The following is an 18,976-nucleotide window of genomic DNA, read 5'->3' on the forward strand; positions in this document are numbered from 1 at the left end:
TAGAAATGCATTTTGAGAGTTCGTGGACCGAAGTGGCACACCCTTACAAGTTTGAGAACCGCTGATGCATTTAATTCTTTTAATAAATACTCTGCTGTTTGGCAGTTTGGCAGTTTTTGGTGTATCACCTGTCCTTGGCAGTGTGGCTCATGTAGGTGACTGTTACTACGATATTACCGGGGCATGTTAGTATGATAGTATCTAGTCCATGTGCCTTTTTTCCGATTGTACAGTATTTTGCAGTTTTGCTGGACACCCAAGGCTTACTAGTATTCCAAGCAGCACCGAACTGAGATAAATATTCAGACACTCAAGTGTTACAAACTTAAGGTTCTTCTGGTTCTGGTGTGTTCTGTTCTGACGTCACATGTTTGGTCATTGAAAGACTCCCATATTTTTGTTTTTCCAGGCTATTTCTTGCTACTTCACAACTTGGACCTTTGCAACTCTTACACAAGCGATAGGTGATTCCTTTCATAGTCTCTTACACCTTAGAAATTGTTTGGTTTTTTTGTCCATTGTACTTAGATATACGCAAGTGTTATTTTCAGTTATGAACCAGCCAGCCATGAAAAAACTTCTATTTACCAAGCTCAATTAACCAAGATGTCCCTCATCTGATGGATCAGCAGGCCCAACTGCTGAAGATTCTTCACGTAACGTCGATGAGCATAAAACCTGTTCGGCTTTTTATAATCCGTACTTTTTAGCCTGTTTTTTCAGTCGGAACCATGTTTTAGCTTATTTTTTTAACGAAGCGAACGGGACCCAACGTCTCCCCCCAGAGAGAAGAGAAGCATCTGATTCTAGCGTTGATCAAGTCAGGGATCAGCCCGATGAGAAATCATAAAAAGGCAATTAAATGTGTATGCAATCCTAACTCATTCCTAACCACCAACCAGTAGCCTCCTGCCATAGCCGCAATCTAGTATTCAGTTCAAAATTAGAATGGCCAGAACCCCAACTCTTCACCCCTCTTTTATTCTTCCTGGAGTTATGCAGCAAATAACACCTTCATATTATGTAGTTTGATATTCGCAAGTCATAAATGCTGGCTGCTTAGTAGTGCTTTTCGCAGGCGTTTGTTTTTTGTTTTAGGGAAGAGCTTGTGAGGACTCAGTGGAGTTTTGTTTTGCACTTGACATGTAAGCTGGTATCCCCAGCAGACCTTATTTTAAGCTTTCTATAAAAGCTGGGCCAAGGCCTTTGGTCTAAAAATATTCGCAAGGGATGCTTTGGTTGTTAGCATTGATTCATTGATATGTTAAGAGTGTTTGACACAGTGATGGATTAAAGAAGTCACCCGTGTGAGTAAAATTCTCGTGCAACTTGGTATCTATATATCTCCTATCTCCGTGCCGTATCTGGGGACTGATTGGATGTTATTACTCCATATTATGCATATTTCGTAACCTGTACGATGTACCAAAGTGGTGCGCATATACAGATTCGGGTCAGCCAGCGCCCAGCGATACCCGGGCATGTGTGCAATTTTAATAATTTAGAGAAAAAAAATGTAAGGGGCCGTTTGCATATCTTCATTTTAGAGAAATTGAAATTAACATAATGGATTAGGCTATTTGGCTTGGAATTTGACATTCCATAACTTTTTCAAGCTCATAAATAGGTCTATCTCAAATTCATAGAGTGGGAGATAGAAATGAACTCTATAGATCACTATGCTATAATTTTATTCTCTAACTTATAGCACACTCTTCAACTCACTTCCCTACAATAGAAATGCAGCATATAAGTATATCACTGGTATGTCTAACAATAAATATACAAATATATTCCATATACAACTATATTAGCTTAATTAATCTATGTCTAAATTATAATTATTAGAATAAATTCAATTCAAGGATCCAAACGGGCCCAAGAGTATTCTACTACGTTTGTGCCTTTTATGGATTATTTTGCTTTCTTTACTTTGCGCGGATAACTAAAGGAATTCCATTTCATGCAGTAAATAATTCTTGTGCGCTAGATCTTCTTAATCATTAATAGTGTGTTTAGGGATTAGCTTCATCCAGTATAAGGCGTGTTTGGAACCGCCCTTTATGCGGTGGCCGCAAAAGAAGCAAAGAAATACGTCAAATGTCCCGCGGTGTGAATGATTCTTCTCACCACATACGGCACTAGAACCGTGAAATAAACTAGCTCTTGCATTTTCTGTGCCACGGTACGACGACCATGGTATCCATATTGCACCACACGGTCTGCAACCGCAGTCCCAAACAACCATAGGCTCACTTTGCGTCTGCATATCGTGGACAGGATGGGTGATGTGAGGCCAAGAGGGGAAGGAAAAACGATGAGGTACCACCGGCGCTCCAACCACCCCAGGGTATGCTCCACGGTGGAGCAAATGCTGGCGCGTGACGAAGAATCTCGTCGTCGTCATGAGCAGTTGATGGAGATGATGCTCAACTTGATTCAAGCTAATCAAGGAGGTCTAAAAATATTCGCAAGGGATGCTTTCGTTGTTCGCATTGATTCATTGATATGTAATTGCAATATGGTATCGCCCGCCTGCATCGTGACAGAATTGAGGGCAATTGTCCGGCGTGCGTGACGTTCCCGCACCGCCCGCGAGGGCCGTTTCTCTCTCGCCTTCTTTCCCTGAAAAAAAGAAAAGAAACCCAACCTGCCGCGCAGGGTCCCTCTCCCTCCAACAACGACGGGGCGGCGCGGGCGCCCAATAGGCCAATAAACAAGAGACGCGCTCGGGCCCTCGCCTCGTGTACCCCCTGCCCTGTCCGTGTCCAGTGCCCGCCCCCAGGCACCCACCACCATCAGGGCCTCCTCTGCTCTTCGCCACTGCCAGCTGCTCTCATTGCTGCTCCACGGCCGCTGCCAAACCGATGGCCCCTGCGAGGATGCGAGCCGTGCAGTACGACGGCTACGGCGAAGGCGCCGCGGGGCTCAAGGTAAGCGCGCGCCACCGCCGCCGTTTCCTTCTCGCTTCGTTTTTCGTTCGGTTTCTACCTAAGCTTTCCTAAACAGAAAAGAGGAATCAGGAATTAATGCGAATGATTCGTTCCTTGGAAACTCCGATGGCTCATGACCTGGTTGCCTGATTTACATATGCTACCACTAGTGCAGTATGTTAATTAATTAGTAGTGCAAGTGGCTTTGGCACCCCTGATGATTGCTGAAAAATTACAGCCCGATTCTACACGATTCTTGCTTGGGATTCACATCACATGGTCATCAGCCACCAACGACGAGCTGTAGTGTACTGTACGTAGTAGGCTAGAAGCTTGTTGAACTCACAAGTTTTCACGGGGAACTTCCCGTCTGATCCTGTCACTGCTAGTGGCCAACAAATCTCAATCATGTTTGCTTTAAGAAAAAGCAAACCATCCAGCAATTGGAAACTTCGTTCTTGTTTAGAAAATTTGTGAAGCAATCAACAGAATTCTTATCTATTGAAAAGAAACCAGTCAGCCGACTTTGGGATGCCATGTCTAATCGCAGGATGTGCAAGTTCCTGTTCCTTCGGCGAAGAAGAATGAGCTGTTGCTGAAGCTGGAAGCCGCAAGCATCAATCCAGTTGACTGGTTTTAATAAATACTCTGCTGTTTGGCAGTTTGGCAGTTTTTGGTGTATCACCTGTCCTTGGCAGTGTGGCTCATGTAGGTGACTGTTACTACGATATTACCGGGGCATGTTAGTATGATAGTATCTAGTCCATGTGCCTTTTTTCCGATTGTACAGTATTTTGCAGTTTTGCTGGACACCCAAGGCTTACTAGTATTCCAAGCAGCACCGAACTGAGATAAATATTCAGACACTCAAGTGTTACAAACTTAAGGTTCTTCTGGTTCTGGTGTGTTCTGTTCTGACGTCACATGTTTGGTCATTGAAAGACTCCCATATTTTTGTTTTTCCAGGCTATTTCTTGCTACTTCACAACTTGGACCTTTGCAACTCTTACACAAGCGATAGGTGATTCCTTTCATAGTCTCTTACACCTTAGAAATTGTTTGGTTTTTTTGTCCATTGTACTTAGATATACGCAAGTGTTATTTTCAGTTATGAACCAGCCAGCCATGAAAAAACTTCTATTTACCAAGCTCAATTAACCAAGATGTCCCTCATCTGATGGATCAGCAGGCCCAACTGCTGAAGATTCTTCACGTAACGTCGATGAGCATAAAACCTGTTCGGCTTTTTATAATCCGTACTTTTTAGCCTGTTTTTTCAGTCGGAACCATGTTTTAGCTTATTTTTTTAACGAAGCGAACGGGACCCAACGTCTCCCCCCAGAGAGAAGAGAAGCATCTGATTCTAGCGTTGATCAAGTCAGGGATCAGCCCGATGAGAAATCATAAAAAGGCAATTAAATGTGTATGCAATCCTAACTCATTCCTAACCACCAACCAGTAGCCTCCTGCCATAGCCGCAATCTAGTATTCAGTTCAAAATTAGAATGGCCAGAACCCCAACTCTTCACCCCTCTTTTATTCTTCCTGGAGTTATGCAGCAAATAACACCTTCATATTATGTAGTTTGATATTCGCAAGTCATAAATGCTGGCTGCTTAGTAGTGCTTTTCGCAGGCGTTTGTTTTTTGTTTTAGGGAAGAGCTTGTGAGGACTCAGTGGAGTTTTGTTTTGCACTTGACATGTAAGCTGGTATCCCCAGCAGACCTTATTTTAAGCTTTCTATAAAAGCTGGGCCAAGGCCTTTGGTCTAAAAATATTCGCAAGGGATGCTTTGGTTGTTAGCATTGATTCATTGATATGTTAAGAGTGTTTGACACAGTGATGGATTAAAGAAGTCACCCGTGTGAGTAAAATTCTCGTGCAACTTGGTATCTATATATCTCCTATCTCCGTGCCGTATCTGGGGACTGATTGGATGTTATTACTCCATATTATGCATATTTCGTAACCTGTACGATGTACCAAAGTGGTGCGCATATACAGATTCGGGTCAGCCAGCGCCCAGCGATACCCGGGCATGTGTGCAATTTTAATAATTTAGAGAAAAAAAATGTAAGGGGCCGTTTGCATATCTTCATTTTAGAGAAATTGAAATTAACATAATGGATTAGGCTATTTGGCTTGGAATTTGACATTCCATAACTTTTTCAAGCTCATAAATAGGTCTATCTCAAATTCATAGAGTGGGAGATAGAAATGAACTCTATAGATCACTATGCTATAATTTTATTCTCTAACTTATAGCACACTCTTCAACTCACTTCCCTACAATAGAAATGCAGCATATAAGTATATCACTGGTATGTCTAACAATAAATATACAAATATATTCCATATACAACTATATTAGCTTAATTAATCTATGTCTAAATTATAATTATTAGAATAAATTCAATTCAAGGATCCAAACGGGCCCAAGAGTATTCTACTACGTTTGTGCCTTTTATGGATTATTTTGCTTTCTTTACTTTGCGCGGATAACTAAAGGAATTCCATTTCATGCAGTAAATAATTCTTGTGCGCTAGATCTTCTTAATCATTAATAGTGTGTTTAGGGATTAGCTTCATCCAGTATAAGGCGTGTTTGGAACCGCCCTTTATGCGGTGGCCGCAAAAGAAGCAAAGAAATACGTCAAATGTCCCGCGGTGTGAATGATTCTTCTCACCACATACGGCACTAGAACCGTGAAATAAACTAGCTCTTGCATTTTCTGTGCCACGGTACGACGACCATGGTATCCATATTGCACCACACGGTCTGCAACCGCAGTCCCAAACAACCATAGGCTCACTTTGCGTCTGCATATCGTGGACAGGATGGGTGATGTGAGGCCAAGAGGGGAAGGAAAAACGATGAGGTACCACCGGCGCTCCAACCACCCCAGGGTATGCTCCACGGTGGAGCAAATGCTGGCGCGTGACGAAGAATCTCGTCGTCGTCATGAGCAGTTGATGGAGATGATGCTCAACTTGATTCAAGCTAATCAAGGAGGTCTAAAAATATTCGCAAGGGATGCTTTCGTTGTTCGCATTGATTCATTGATATGTAATTGCAATATGGTATCGCCCGCCTGCATCGTGACAGAATTGAGGGCAATTGTCCGGCGTGCGTGACGTTCCCGCACCGCCCGCGAGGGCCGTTTCTCTCTCGCCTTCTTTCCCTGAAAAAAAGAAAAGAAACCCAACCTGCCGCGCAGGGTCCCTCTCCCTCCAACAACGACGGGGCGGCGCGGGCGCCCAATAGGCCAATAAACAAGAGACGCGCTCGGGCCCTCGCCTCGTGTACCCCCTGCCCTGTCCGTGTCCAGTGCCCGCCCCCAGGCACCCACCACCATCAGGGCCTCCTCTGCTCTTCGCCACTGCCAGCTGCTCTCATTGCTGCTCCACGGCCGCTGCCAAACCGATGGCCCCTGCGAGGATGCGAGCCGTGCAGTACGACGGCTACGGCGAAGGCGCCGCGGGGCTCAAGGTAAGCGCGCGCCACCGCCGCCGTTTCCTTCTCGCTTCGTTTTTCGTTCGGTTTCTACCTAAGCTTTCCTAAACAGAAAAGAGGAATCAGGAATTAATGCGAATGATTCGTTCCTTGGAAACTCCGATGGCTCATGACCTGGTTGCCTGATTTACATATGCTACCACTAGTGCAGTATGTTAATTAATTAGTAGTGCAAGTGGCTTTGGCACCCCTGATGATTGCTGAAAAATTACAGCCCGATTCTACACGATTCTTGCTTGGGATTCACATCACATGGTCATCAGCCACCAACGACGAGCTGTAGTGTACTGTACGTAGTAGGCTAGAAGCTTGTTGAACTCACAAGTTTTCACGGGGAACTTCCCGTCTGATCCTGTCACTGCTAGTGGCCAACAAATCTCAATCATGTTTGCTTTAAGAAAAAGCAAACCATCCAGCAATTGGAAACTTCGTTCTTGTTTAGAAAATTTGTGAAGCAATCAACAGAATTCTTATCTATTGAAAAGAAACCAGTCAGCCGACTTTGGGATGCCATGTCTAATCGCAGGATGTGCAAGTTCCTGTTCCTTCGGCGAAGAAGAATGAGCTGTTGCTGAAGCTGGAAGCCGCAAGCATCAATCCAGTTGACTGGAAGATGCAGAAAGGGATGTTGAGGCCTCTGCTGCCTCGTAGGTTGCCCTATATCCCAGGTAATCGTCCTCCAGCCTCGTCATGGACTCATGGCCTCCTGCATTTTCTTGTGCATGCTTGTAGCCTGGTGCTTTGGACTGATATGATATTGCTAGTATGCTATATCAACCCATATGCAAAGATAGTAATACTGATCTCTACATTTACAGTACATTATTATTCTTATATTTGCCTAGGATCGCAGTTTATGTTAACATTATCAGCATTATTGTGTACATTTGTTCTTATGGCCAGTGTTCATATATTCATACAAGTCTGTGTACAACTTTTAACTCTCTCCTACTAAATACTAATGTAATGAGCATTTCTCTTTCTTGTTTTCAAGCATTATTTATAATTATGAAAATGGAGAGTCCAACGGATTATACTGCTTTCTCCTAGTTCTTCTTTAAAGGCTGCAACAGCTATTGGTATTTGTTATTGGAAAAAGTACTTGTGACAAATGGAGATAACCAATTTTCGTCTTGGGCTTTTTTGGATCCCTTCCTTACCATTCGAATTTGAGAAAAGACATACGAACTTTTTGAGTGAGGCCTTGTTTAGATGCATCCCAAATTCCAAGTTTTTTCACTCTCTCTCCATCACATCAATTTTTAGCCGCTTGCATGGAGTATTAAATGTAGGTAAAAAAAATAACTAATTACACAGTTTAGTTGGAAATCACGAGATGAATCTTTTGAGCCTAGTTGGTCCACGATTGGACAATATTTGTCAAATAAGACGAAAGTGGTACTATTCATCGGGTTGAAATTTTTTCGCAATCTAAACGAGGCCTGAGGCAAATTGGTTCCCCTTCACTAGCGAAGATTTTCTTCTGCGCTGACAAGGATAGGTCTATGCTGCTGCTGGGCAAAGGATGAGTTTTGTGGCTGCTTTTGTCAGTGACTTGTATTAATAATTCCTTCATGTTCTGCAGTGACTGATGTGGCAGGAGTAGTAGTTGATGTTGGTTCTGGAGTCGATGGATTCCAAGCTGGAGATGAAGTCGTCGCCATGTTGAACCCATTCGTAAGCATACAGTCCTGTTTCTGCAAAACAACTTAAACCAAAGATTATTATTTTGTTAATCCTTTTTTTCTTTTCTGTAACAACAGTCTGGAGGTGGATTTGCAGAGTACGCGGTGGCATCTGTAAAACTGACGGTCAAGAGGCCTCCCGGTGTGTCCGCTGCCGAAGGCGCCGGGCTGCCCATCGCGGCCGGCACTGCGCTCCAGTCTCTTCGATCAATCGGCGCCAAGTTAGACGGCACTGGAAAGCCCCTGAACGTGCTGGTCACTGCCGCGTCCGGTGGCGTGGGACTCTACGCAGTGCAGCTCGCGAAGCTGGCGGGCCTCCACGTCACGGCCACCTGCGGCGCGCGGAACATGGAGCTGGTGCGCAGCCTGGGCGCCGACGAGGTGCTCGACTACAAGACGGCCGAGGGTGCCAGCATGCGGAGCCCGTCGGGGAGGAAGTACGACGGCGTCGTCCACTGCACGGTCGGTGTCGGCTGGTCGACATTCGAGCCCCTGCTGAGCGCCACCGGGAAGCTGGTGGACATCACCGCCAGCTTGTCGGCCTTTCTCAGGGCCGCCCTGCACTGGGTGACGTTCGCGAGGAAGCGGCTGGTGCCGCTGCTCCTGTGGCCCAACAAGGCGGACCTCGAGTTCCTGGTCGGGCTGCTGAAGGACGGCAAGCTCAAGACCGTGGTCGACTCGAGGTTCCCGCTGAGCGAGGCGAGCAAGGCGTGGGAGAAGAGCATCGATGGGCATGCCACCGGCAAGATCATCGTTGAGATGGAAGGCTGATCGGTGATGGTTATACAGAATAATCACTGAGTGAGGGTGTTTGGCTTGTTGCAGAATTGAAGAGTGAAGTTTCACCAATTTCAATATGAACGTTGCAAACTTACTACAGTATATAGTAACATTACAAACATGTTTTCCACGTCATATTTCCTCTTTATCTTCTTTAGTTTTTCTTTTCCAATTTCAGGCACATGAAAGGGCATTTATTTTATGTTCTTTATTACTGTTCACGTGCTGACTTGTTGGGGCGAGATCCATTGTCACGGGCGAGCTCTGGGCTGGGTGCTTGGGTTTGTGCGGCCTGGAATGCTACAGAAAGATTCTGGAGCGGTCGCTGCGCGATTCTTTGGGCGAGAAGGTTAGGACGCCAGAGCGCCGGAGGGCCAGCTCGGGGTAACCACCGCTAGCGTCGTCCTCACCGCAGGCGCTTGGCTGGAGGGGTTCGTGGCGTGCCGCCGGTTAAATCCTAAGACGTTAGGATGTCCCAAATGCAACAGGTGCTCAACGGACAATGTCAGAGCTGGTGAATTCGGACACCTAGCGCCACTATAGGAGCACCTAAGCAACCCATACCATACCCGCATATCGATGTCACAGAAGTGAATGATAAAACGCATAATTTAGAACATATATGTAAACTCTCTCTCTCTCTCTCTATGTCACAGAAGTGAATGATAAAACGCATAATTTAGAACATATATGTAAACTCTCTCTCTCTCTCTCTCTATATATATATATATATATATATATATATATATATATAGAACTACTATCCTGTAGCTGGCTACAGAATAACTTATTCTGTAGCCACTTTGAGTTATGATAATTACTATGTTAATTTATGAGATTATAGTAACTCCTTACTAAGTTATTTAATATAATGTTATGGTAAATATCCCCATGTGTTATAGTAACCCAACTATCGTAAATATGTATTGACATTATGGTAAATTAGTATATAAAATTATAGTAAATGGAGGTGGCTACAGAATAACTTATTTTATAGCCGGCTATTGAATAGCCTCTCCCTCTATATATATATATATATATATATATATATATATATATATATATATATATATATATATATATATATATATATATATATATATATATATATATATTACCCTCGCGTTGCCGTGGGGCAATTATTTCATCCAGAATTTTTTTTTTAAAAAAAGGATATATGCAGTACCATGCAGCCTATTAGTGGGTACTCTCAGTGGACGTCATCATCGATGATATACTCAAATTCAACAGAATTTTGCAGGAAAAAATGATGCGCCTACATTATAGATAAGGGCCTGATCTGTACATGTAAGTAGATGGCAAGCGAAATTGTGAAGGAAAATTATGGGCCATTGTGGCAACTTCAATAGCTACATAAATAAATAAGATACTAATATACTCCAACCAGCAGATGAAACTGCACCTGCATACCTAGTAGATAATGCTTCTCACTCTCGAAGACGCTGAGAGTTTGATACGAACATCAGCCATTGCTCATAGATGCACCTGCAGTTACAGAACTGAACGGATACGACAGTATGAATGTATGATGTTGGACATTCTCTTTTTGCTTGTTTTGTGAAACTAAGGAAACATAGACAGACTGTTGGTAGGTGGACATGATGGTATGTTGTGCTGCTTTCAGCTCTAATTTACACAGTGCAAAACACCAACAGCATGGGTTGTGCATTCTTGGAGGTGCAGGTGCTCTGTAAAAGATTTTCATACCGAGTGCATGGTAGAGGCCATAGTGCTTAGCTAAAAAAGATAGGGAATATCGTGATGAATATAGATATTAGAACACAGTTCAAAGGGCCCATACTAATGCAGTTTGCCAACATAATAGGCTTACAATGGAATTCGCCCTGGGTGATGCATATTCAGAGAGGAACTTCAGAAACAATGAAATTAGAAAGTTGACAGACATGGGATAGTTAGGTACCCTGACAATGTAAGCCACTTCGTAACAGAAAGGTAGCCTAGAAATTCCTGAAACGATGTACAATATATGAAAAAAATGGTCTCTTTCCTGACAGTTGAATATATTAAAGTAACGCTTGCAAGCACGGGTATAAGCAACATTGGCTTACTAACATGGTAGTACAATTGTTAGTATAGATGAAATCTCAGATAAAATCAAACAGAAGTGGAAACCATGGTCTGTGAGTGTATTTTTTAGCTTTCAGGCTATATTCAGTAATCAGGAGCCTAGGAAATCAAAATCATATAGGCACATCATGTTGTGTAAGAGTGGACTATCAATAAATTTGGTACACTTTTCAGAGCATCAGGAGTATAAAAAAACGGAGACAAAGGCAAAACGATCTAGAAGGCACCAGATTGGCCATGTAGTATAGTGGAACTGAAGAGGGAAATGTGATTCATTAACTCGTTACACAATTATTATTGTTTGCAATTCCAAAAACCAAGAATCAACTACCACTGAATCTAAAATGTTCACTTCCTTAGCCAACCAGATCGAGGCATACAATACACCGAAATTGAGATGGCGTATTAGTAAGAGAGAAAAAGAAAAAAACAATGTTTCATATCTGTAGTAAAGAAGCTACATGCTGTTTTGTCCTCTCACGTCACCTTCTTATTCTTCCTTAGACCCTCAGATATTTGGTTATTAAAAGAAAAATAATTGAGAGAACCAAAATGTTAAAATTGAAGGATGAAGATGGGCATAATACTTGCCAAGTCATGCACAACCACACTTGGGGAGAGGAAGATGATTTAGCCAAGAAGGGTGCATCTCGAATCTCAACAGGAGGTAACAACACAAAGGGCACCAATAAATTACATGCATTTGTAACAGCACATCCATGATCGAACCTTTCAAAAAGAAAAGAGAAGAACACACCTGACATAATCAGCAGATCCACCATATTGGCATCACCTGCAGTGCCTATCTAGGAACCAAAAACTAAATAAGCCGAAGTGGATATATACCCCAGTCTCCTGCAGGCAAAGAACAGAGACAAACATAGGTTGGGCAAGCATAGGTGGATGAATTTTACCGATCATAGAGTCGCGGTCTCCTCGCATTGTACAGGCGAGGGTAAGGCTTGCCACTGACACCCTTACCTAGACCCCACACAGAGCGGGAGCTCTCTGCACTGGGTACACCATTTATAGAGAAAGCATCATACTGATTGTAGGAAAAGGCATACAATAGAGAGAAAGTTTGAAAGAAAACAATCTCTCATATCTGTAGCAAAGAATGATGGGATAAGTCTCATGTGTGGGCTGGTCTTTTGTGGGGCTGTGCTGGTCACATGGTCCTTGTGGCTGCATGGTCTGTTTTTATGACAACATCTAGACCAGAGGACAGCATCTTAGAGGACAACATCTTAGACTAGAGGACAGTATCTTAGAGGACAGCATCTTAGCATATAGGACAGCATCTTAGACTATCATCTTGGCATATGCTTGGCTGACTAGCAGCCTATAAATATGTACCCCCAACCCCTTAGGTTGACATGACATTTGTGTGAGAAATAAACCAGAAAATTGCCCCAACTCTTAGTGTCATCCTCTCTCGATGAGAGTAAGAATTCTGCTACTACCAAGAGTAAGAATTCAGTGACTAACAACTGGTATCAGAGCCGTATTATCCTGTAGCCTGAGCATCTCCTGCTCATCTTCTTTTCCAGCCTCGCAACAGCCCCAGCTAAGAGCAGCATCAGCTCCCATCACCACTGGCGGGAAGCTCCTCCTCACTCGGGAGCAGTGGCTTGCCAGCCAAGGTGACCGGAAGAAGGGGGAGCCTTCTTCCGCGACAGGCGGCCGCAAGCGTGGCAAGCCGCGCAAGGCGCGCAGAGACGCCTAGGCCGGGGCGCGAGGACATGCCGAGGGTGATGCCCGCGGAGGCGCCCAGGACGGCGCCGCCGGTAGGCACAAGCCGGCACGAGACGACGCCTGCCGCAACTACTGCCAGCTTGGCCATTGGGCCAAGGACTATCGACAGCCACGACGCGGCTAGGCCCACGTCGCACAGGCGGAGGAGGAGAAGCCGGCTCTGTTCATGGCACATGCAAGCATCGAGCTACCTCCAGTGGCACTGGCCGCAGCGGCTCTCCTCCACCTTGATGAGCCAAAAGCACACGCCCTCCTCAGCGATGGCTCCGGCAACAACAAGACTGACGGGTGGTGCCTCGACACCGGCGCCACCCATCACATGACCGGTCGACGGGAGTTCTTCACCGAGCTTGACTCTAGCGTCCGAGGCTCCGTCAAGTATGGGGATGCCTCCGGCGTGGAGATCAAGGGCGTCGGCTCCGTCATCTTCACCGTCGTGTCTGGTGAGCACAGGCTCCTCACCGGAGTCTACTACATCCCCGCGTTGAGGAACTCCATCATCAGCTTGGGACAACTGGATGAGAACGGTTCGTGCGTGGTGGTTGAGGATGGAGTCATGAGGATTTAGGATCGCCGTCGTCGCCTTCTTGCCAAGGTATCTAGAAGCGCAAATCGACTCTACATCCTTAACGTGCAGGTGGCATAACCCCTCTGTCTCACTGCTTGTCAGGATGACGAGGCGTGGCAGTGGCACGAGCGCTTTGGGCACCTTCACTTCGAGGCCCTAAAGCGGCTCAGTGCCATGGAGATGGTGCGAGGCCTGCCGTGCCTCGACCACGATGTCTGCGTTGATGAAGCAGAGGCAACTCCCATTTCCCTAGCGGGTGAGCTTTCGAGCCAAGGAGAGGCTCGAGCTTGTGCACGGGGACTTTTGTGGCTCGGTGACACCAGCCACACTAGGAGGACGACGCTACTTCCTGCTGCTCATCGACGACCTCTCCCGCTACATGTGGGTGATGGTCCTCGGCAGCAAGGGAGAGGCTGTAGACGCCATCTGGTGCTCGTAGGCTACTGCAGAGGCGGAGTGCGGCCACAAGCTGCGCGTGCTGTGCACCGACAATGGTGGTGAATTCACGGTGGCTGAATTCGCATTGTACTACACTGATGAGGGCATTCAACGCCACTACTCCATGTCATACAGCCCGCAGCAGAACGGCATCATCGAGCGGCACAACCAAACGGTTGTGGGGATGGCTTGGGCCCTTCTCAAGTAGAGGGGGATGCCGGCTGTCTTCTGGGGAGAGGCGGTGGTGGCGGCCGTCTACATCCTCAACCGCTCGCCTACCAAGGCGCTCGATGGTAGGATGCCATACGAGGCTTGGCATGGGCGCAAGCCGGTGGTCTCCCACTTGCGGGTCTTTGGCTGCCTCGTGTTTGCCAAGGAGTTTGGCCACATCAGCAAGCTCGATGATATGAGCACTCTAGGAGTGTTCATCGGCTACGTGGAGGACTCAAAGACCTACCGCATCCTCAACCTAAAGACCCAGCATGTGCGCATGGTGCGCGACGTTGTGTTCAACGAAGGGCGAGGATGGGTGTGGGACAAGGCGGTGGACGACGGCTCAGCTCTAATGTACGACGACTTCACTATTGAGTACGTCCACTTCGAGGGAGCTGGGGGAGTAGGCAGCTCTTCTTCGGCGGGCGTGTCTACCCCAGTCCCTGAGCCTCCACCGACCCTGGCGCCTGCTACTTCGACAACACCATGCTCTCCAGCCAGGACCTCGGCTGTGATGAGTCCTTCACCGCCTCCACCACAGCCGGCACCACCACGCACTCCAGCACTGATAGGCACCTCTCCGGGCACGTCTACTCCTCTCTGGGCACGTCTACTCCAACACCAGCTCATGTCAAGCATAGTCCGGTTGAGCTCGCTACTCCGCTCTCTCACGACGAGGAGCGCATCGACGCGTACCACAACGGCGAGCCATTGCGGTACCGTACGATGGAGACCCTTCTCGGTGACCAGCTGGTGCTGGGACCGGTGCCTCATGACCTGGAGGTGCAGTTGCACCTTGCATGTGATGACAGCGAGCCTCGGTCGTTTGTAGAGGCCGAGAGACACGCAACATGGAGCACCGCGATGCAGTTGGAGATGGATGCGGTCGAGAAGAACCGCACGTCGGAGCTTGCTGACCTTCCTCGTGGTCACCGCGCGATCACCCTTAAGTGGGTGTATAAGCTGAAGAGGGATGAAGCCGGCGCCATTGTCAAGCACAAGGCTTGCTTGGTGGCACGAGGTTTTGTGTAGGAGGAGGGGGTCGACTTCGATGATGCCTTTGCTCCCGTGGCACGGATGGAGTCCGTGCGACTCCTCCTTGCACTAGCTGCCCAGGAGGCCTGGCGTGTTCATCACATGGATGTCAAGTCGGCGTTCCTTAACGGCGACTTGAAGGAGGTCTACGTGCACCAGCTGCCGGGATTTGTGATCCCCGGCAAGGAGGGCAAGGTGCTCCACCTGTGCAAGGCCCTCTATGGTTTGCGGTAGGCACCAAGGGTGTGGAATGCCAAGTTGGATTCCATGCTAAAGGGGATGGGCTTCGAGCAAAGCCTGCACGAGGCGGCCATCTATCGATGGGGCAGTGGAGGAAATGCTCTGCTGGTGGGTGTCTACGTCGACGACTTGGTGATCACCGGCACCAAGGATGCGGAGGTGGCTGTAACAACCCAAAAATCCATACACCAAAAATACCAACTACAAATTTTTTCTCAAAAACTCCCATGTGTTGATAAGTGTCATGTATAGAAACCGAACCAAAGAGATGTATTAGGTCTAACCCCAACCCAAGTCAACACATAAGCATGGCATGCCATATGTTAAATCATGTTTATTTAAATGCTGACAAAAGAAACATAGCATACATTGTTAACTAAAATGGTGATTTGGATTTTCATCTGTTTTATGTAATGCCTAAAAACTCCTTTAAAGAAACACACCATAAAGTAATTATTACTCAAACCAAAGAATAAATGTTTAAAAAGAAAACTATTTTCATTTGTGTATAACAAAACTACACCTATTTTTGTTATACAAAATAGCTAAATAAATTCCTAATATATATATAAAAGAATGTTATGGGCCTCATATCTAAAACACCAATGAATTAGGTGCACCAACTTGGAATTCAAATTTCAAACCAAATTTGAATTCAAACAATGGAGAAGAAAAAACAAAACAGAAAGAAAAAGAAAAGAAGAAAAAGCCTCACAGCCCAGCTTCACGCGTAGGTCGGCCCAACCCGTGCGACCAAACTACCAGCCCAGCCCTCCACTTCTCCCCCTCTGCTAGCCCACGTGCAGCTGCAAGCAGGCCTGGCCTGACCACGCGCGGCCCACATAGCCAGCCCGCACACCGCTCACACTCGCACGCCGCTCACACCTCGCCTGCAGCCACTGCCACACGGGCCCCACACGTCAGCCACCCCCCAGTCACAGTGTCATCTTCCTCCCCCATGCTGATCACTCCTCCGACCAAGCCCCGACCGGCGTGGTAGGTGCGGACCAGGGGGTCATGCGAATCTCCTGGCCTTGTCCCCTTGGCGCCGCACCCATGCAACCACGCGCGGGCCGTTGGATGCAATGCACGCGCCTCCGATCGCCCCTCGATCTCCATCCACCGTTCACCGAGCTCCATGGCCGAGCTTCGGCTATAAAAGCCCCGGCCCCGGGTGCCCTAGAGCTCTCCCATCGCCCCGCCACCACTTTGTGGCCGTCCACTATGCACCCGAGCCAAGAGAGAAGAGGGATAGAGGAAGAAGAAGGAGCGCCCGATGTTGCCGGTGTCGTCGGAGCAGAGGATGTCGCCCCGATCAACCACGTCGATGTTGCTGCTCGGCACGGCACGGCCTCATCTTGACATGGCCACGACCCTCCGCTACATCGCCTAGCCTTGCTGAGCACTGCGTGGTGAGCACCTTGCTGAGACCTCTCCCTAGCCAACCGACACGAGCTCGCCACCGTTTGAGACCCTACTGATGCCTCTATGCACACAGCCAGCCACCACCGGAGGCCGCCAGGGCAGCACTGGAGCACCGCTGTGCCCGCAATAGCCTCGTGAAGCTCACACGCACCATAGAGTCACCTCTCCGAGGCCATAGCCACCTCACCGACGCCGCCGTCGTGCCCGTAAGACCACTACCATGGCCAGCACACTACAGGACCCCGCACGCCACATTAACCCCACCAACGAGGACGCTGAGGCTCGGTAGAGTTTTCACCCACATCAATCACGCACCAGCGTCGCTAGCAAGGCTCATCGGGCGCTCGCCGCCGGCGTGTAAGCTGCCGTGGGAAAAGTAGAGGAAAGGGGGTGAGATGGGCAGCATAGCCCTACGCTCGGTCCACCGTGAACCAGGCAAAGGAGATAGTAGCGTGGATATGGTCCACCATAGACTGTGTCTACGGTCCATGGACCGTGAACGCCAATCTACCATGAACCACACAGTGCGGGCCACATGGTAGACGAGGCCCAATGGAGGCCCATGGCAATGACGTGGTAGCGCCACAGCATGCTACGTGTCCGGGTCGGCCCGGCCTAGAACGGCCCAACCCGAGCCCGCCAGAGCCCATTTGAGACCCAGTCCGAGTTGATCGTTGATCGGTCAACATTGATAGTTGACATGGCCCCACATGTCAGTGTCACAAAGACTCGGGACCCACATGTCGGTGAGTGACGTCATGTCGACGTCACGCGGGTCCCACCTATCAGTAACAACACAGCCAAGGTGATGTCATGCTGACGTCATGATGACATCAGTAGCACTGGCCCCACACGTCAGTGACCCTGATCTGTTGACTGTTGACTCACCCATTGACTTGATGTTGACTTTGACCGGACCCACATGTCAGTGACCCAAGAGCCCCTGGTCCCACCTGTTGGAGCTGATGACGTTGATGATGTCATGCTGACGTCATGATGATCGCAGTAGGACCCCACTTGTCAGCTCAGAGCCGAGCCAATGATGTCATGCTGATGTCATGCTGACGTCAGCATGCCACGTGGACCAGTCATAGCGTGACACATGTCAGCCCAGGATTAGTTCGATCTTTTCCATTTTCAGAAATGATTTAAACTTCAGAAATTCATAACTAATTAATACGAACTCAGAAAAATGCAAGACGAGGACCAAAATTCATCTAAAATCAAGCTCTATGCAATGAACTCATGTTTGAGTGCATTTGGCTCCTTTAAATTTTTATTGCTTCTTTGTGCTATCCTATAGACGTCGCTAACGTGACTATAATGCGATCGATGCAGACTCGAAGGAGAACCAGACGGACGAGGATCGAGAGTACCATTAGGAGTACGGAGACGACTACACTGAAGGTGCCACATCCCACCCAATCTTGTAGCACCTATTACGCATGCCTAATATAGAACTGCTATTACTTTACTTTACTGTTATAATCATACTATGATAGGACTTGCATGGCAGTATGTTTACTTGATGGCCTCTACCTTGACACAACCTTACCCCTACATACCCTGCTACTAGGCTAGACACACGCTCACTGCTATATTTCATTACTTGTACTTCTACTACGCTTATACTACATTAATGCGTGGGGTTATCTCAACTATGGGGAGAGTGCTGCGTGTGTGACTTGGGTGTGTGGAGGGTAAGGGTTGTGTCGACCAAGTTGGAGTATACGACGAGTCTAGGGCAAGTCTTGCCATGGGGTGCTACCTGGGCACCCCTGGAATGGATACCTGTGGTGGGTAAATGGTATATATGGTGGTCCTGGGTGTGAACCTATGATGGAAGGAGCCCGAGGTGGAGGTGCTATGGTAGCATGATAAATGGAAACCCTGATGAAGACATTCTGGCTTGGTCAATCCTAAGGACTTACTAGTACTCAGATTCACCGGGAAGCCTTACGTACCACTCTCCCTATATGGTGTGGGACGGCCGGACTACTTGGTAGGATATTGCCACTACTGCTAGGTTGATAGCGGATAGTGTAAGGAGGTACGGGGCATGGAGGATTTCCCCCACACCCTTTTGAGACTTCATGGAGACCTTGTGGACCTGACTCATGACTCACAGTTTCAGCCACCCCAGACTAGACTTGGGGTGTACCAGGGCTGAATGGTAGAGTGGCATTATCCTAGGCTAGCAAGCGACCGGAATCAGCCCAGTTGACGACGGTCAGCGAGGAAGGCGGATCTTGTGGTTATGTAAAACCTCTGCAGAGTGTAT

General features: G+C 47.4%; 1 protein-coding gene across 1 annotated transcript; it reads left to right on the forward strand.

The window, feature by feature from the left end:
* The first annotated feature begins 6,208 nt into the window (after nt 1–6,208).
* Nucleotides 6,209–9,033, forward strand: LOC136496551 (chloroplast envelope quinone oxidoreductase homolog). Its single transcript, XM_066492257.1, has 4 exons — nt 6,209–6,423; nt 6,974–7,115; nt 8,033–8,124; nt 8,211–9,033. The coding sequence occupies exons 1-4, from the start codon at nt 6,358–6,360 to the stop codon at nt 8,901–8,903; spliced, it is 993 nt and encodes a 330-aa protein (XP_066348354.1). The 5' UTR covers nt 6,209–6,357; the 3' UTR covers nt 8,904–9,033.
* The last annotated feature ends 9,943 nt before the right edge of the window (nt 9,034–18,976 follow it).

This window comes from Miscanthus floridulus, chromosome 12, assembly GCF_019320115.1.
Source record: "Miscanthus floridulus cultivar M001 chromosome 12, ASM1932011v1, whole genome shotgun sequence".
Taxonomy (NCBI): Eukaryota; Viridiplantae; Streptophyta; class Magnoliopsida; order Poales; family Poaceae; genus Miscanthus; species Miscanthus floridulus.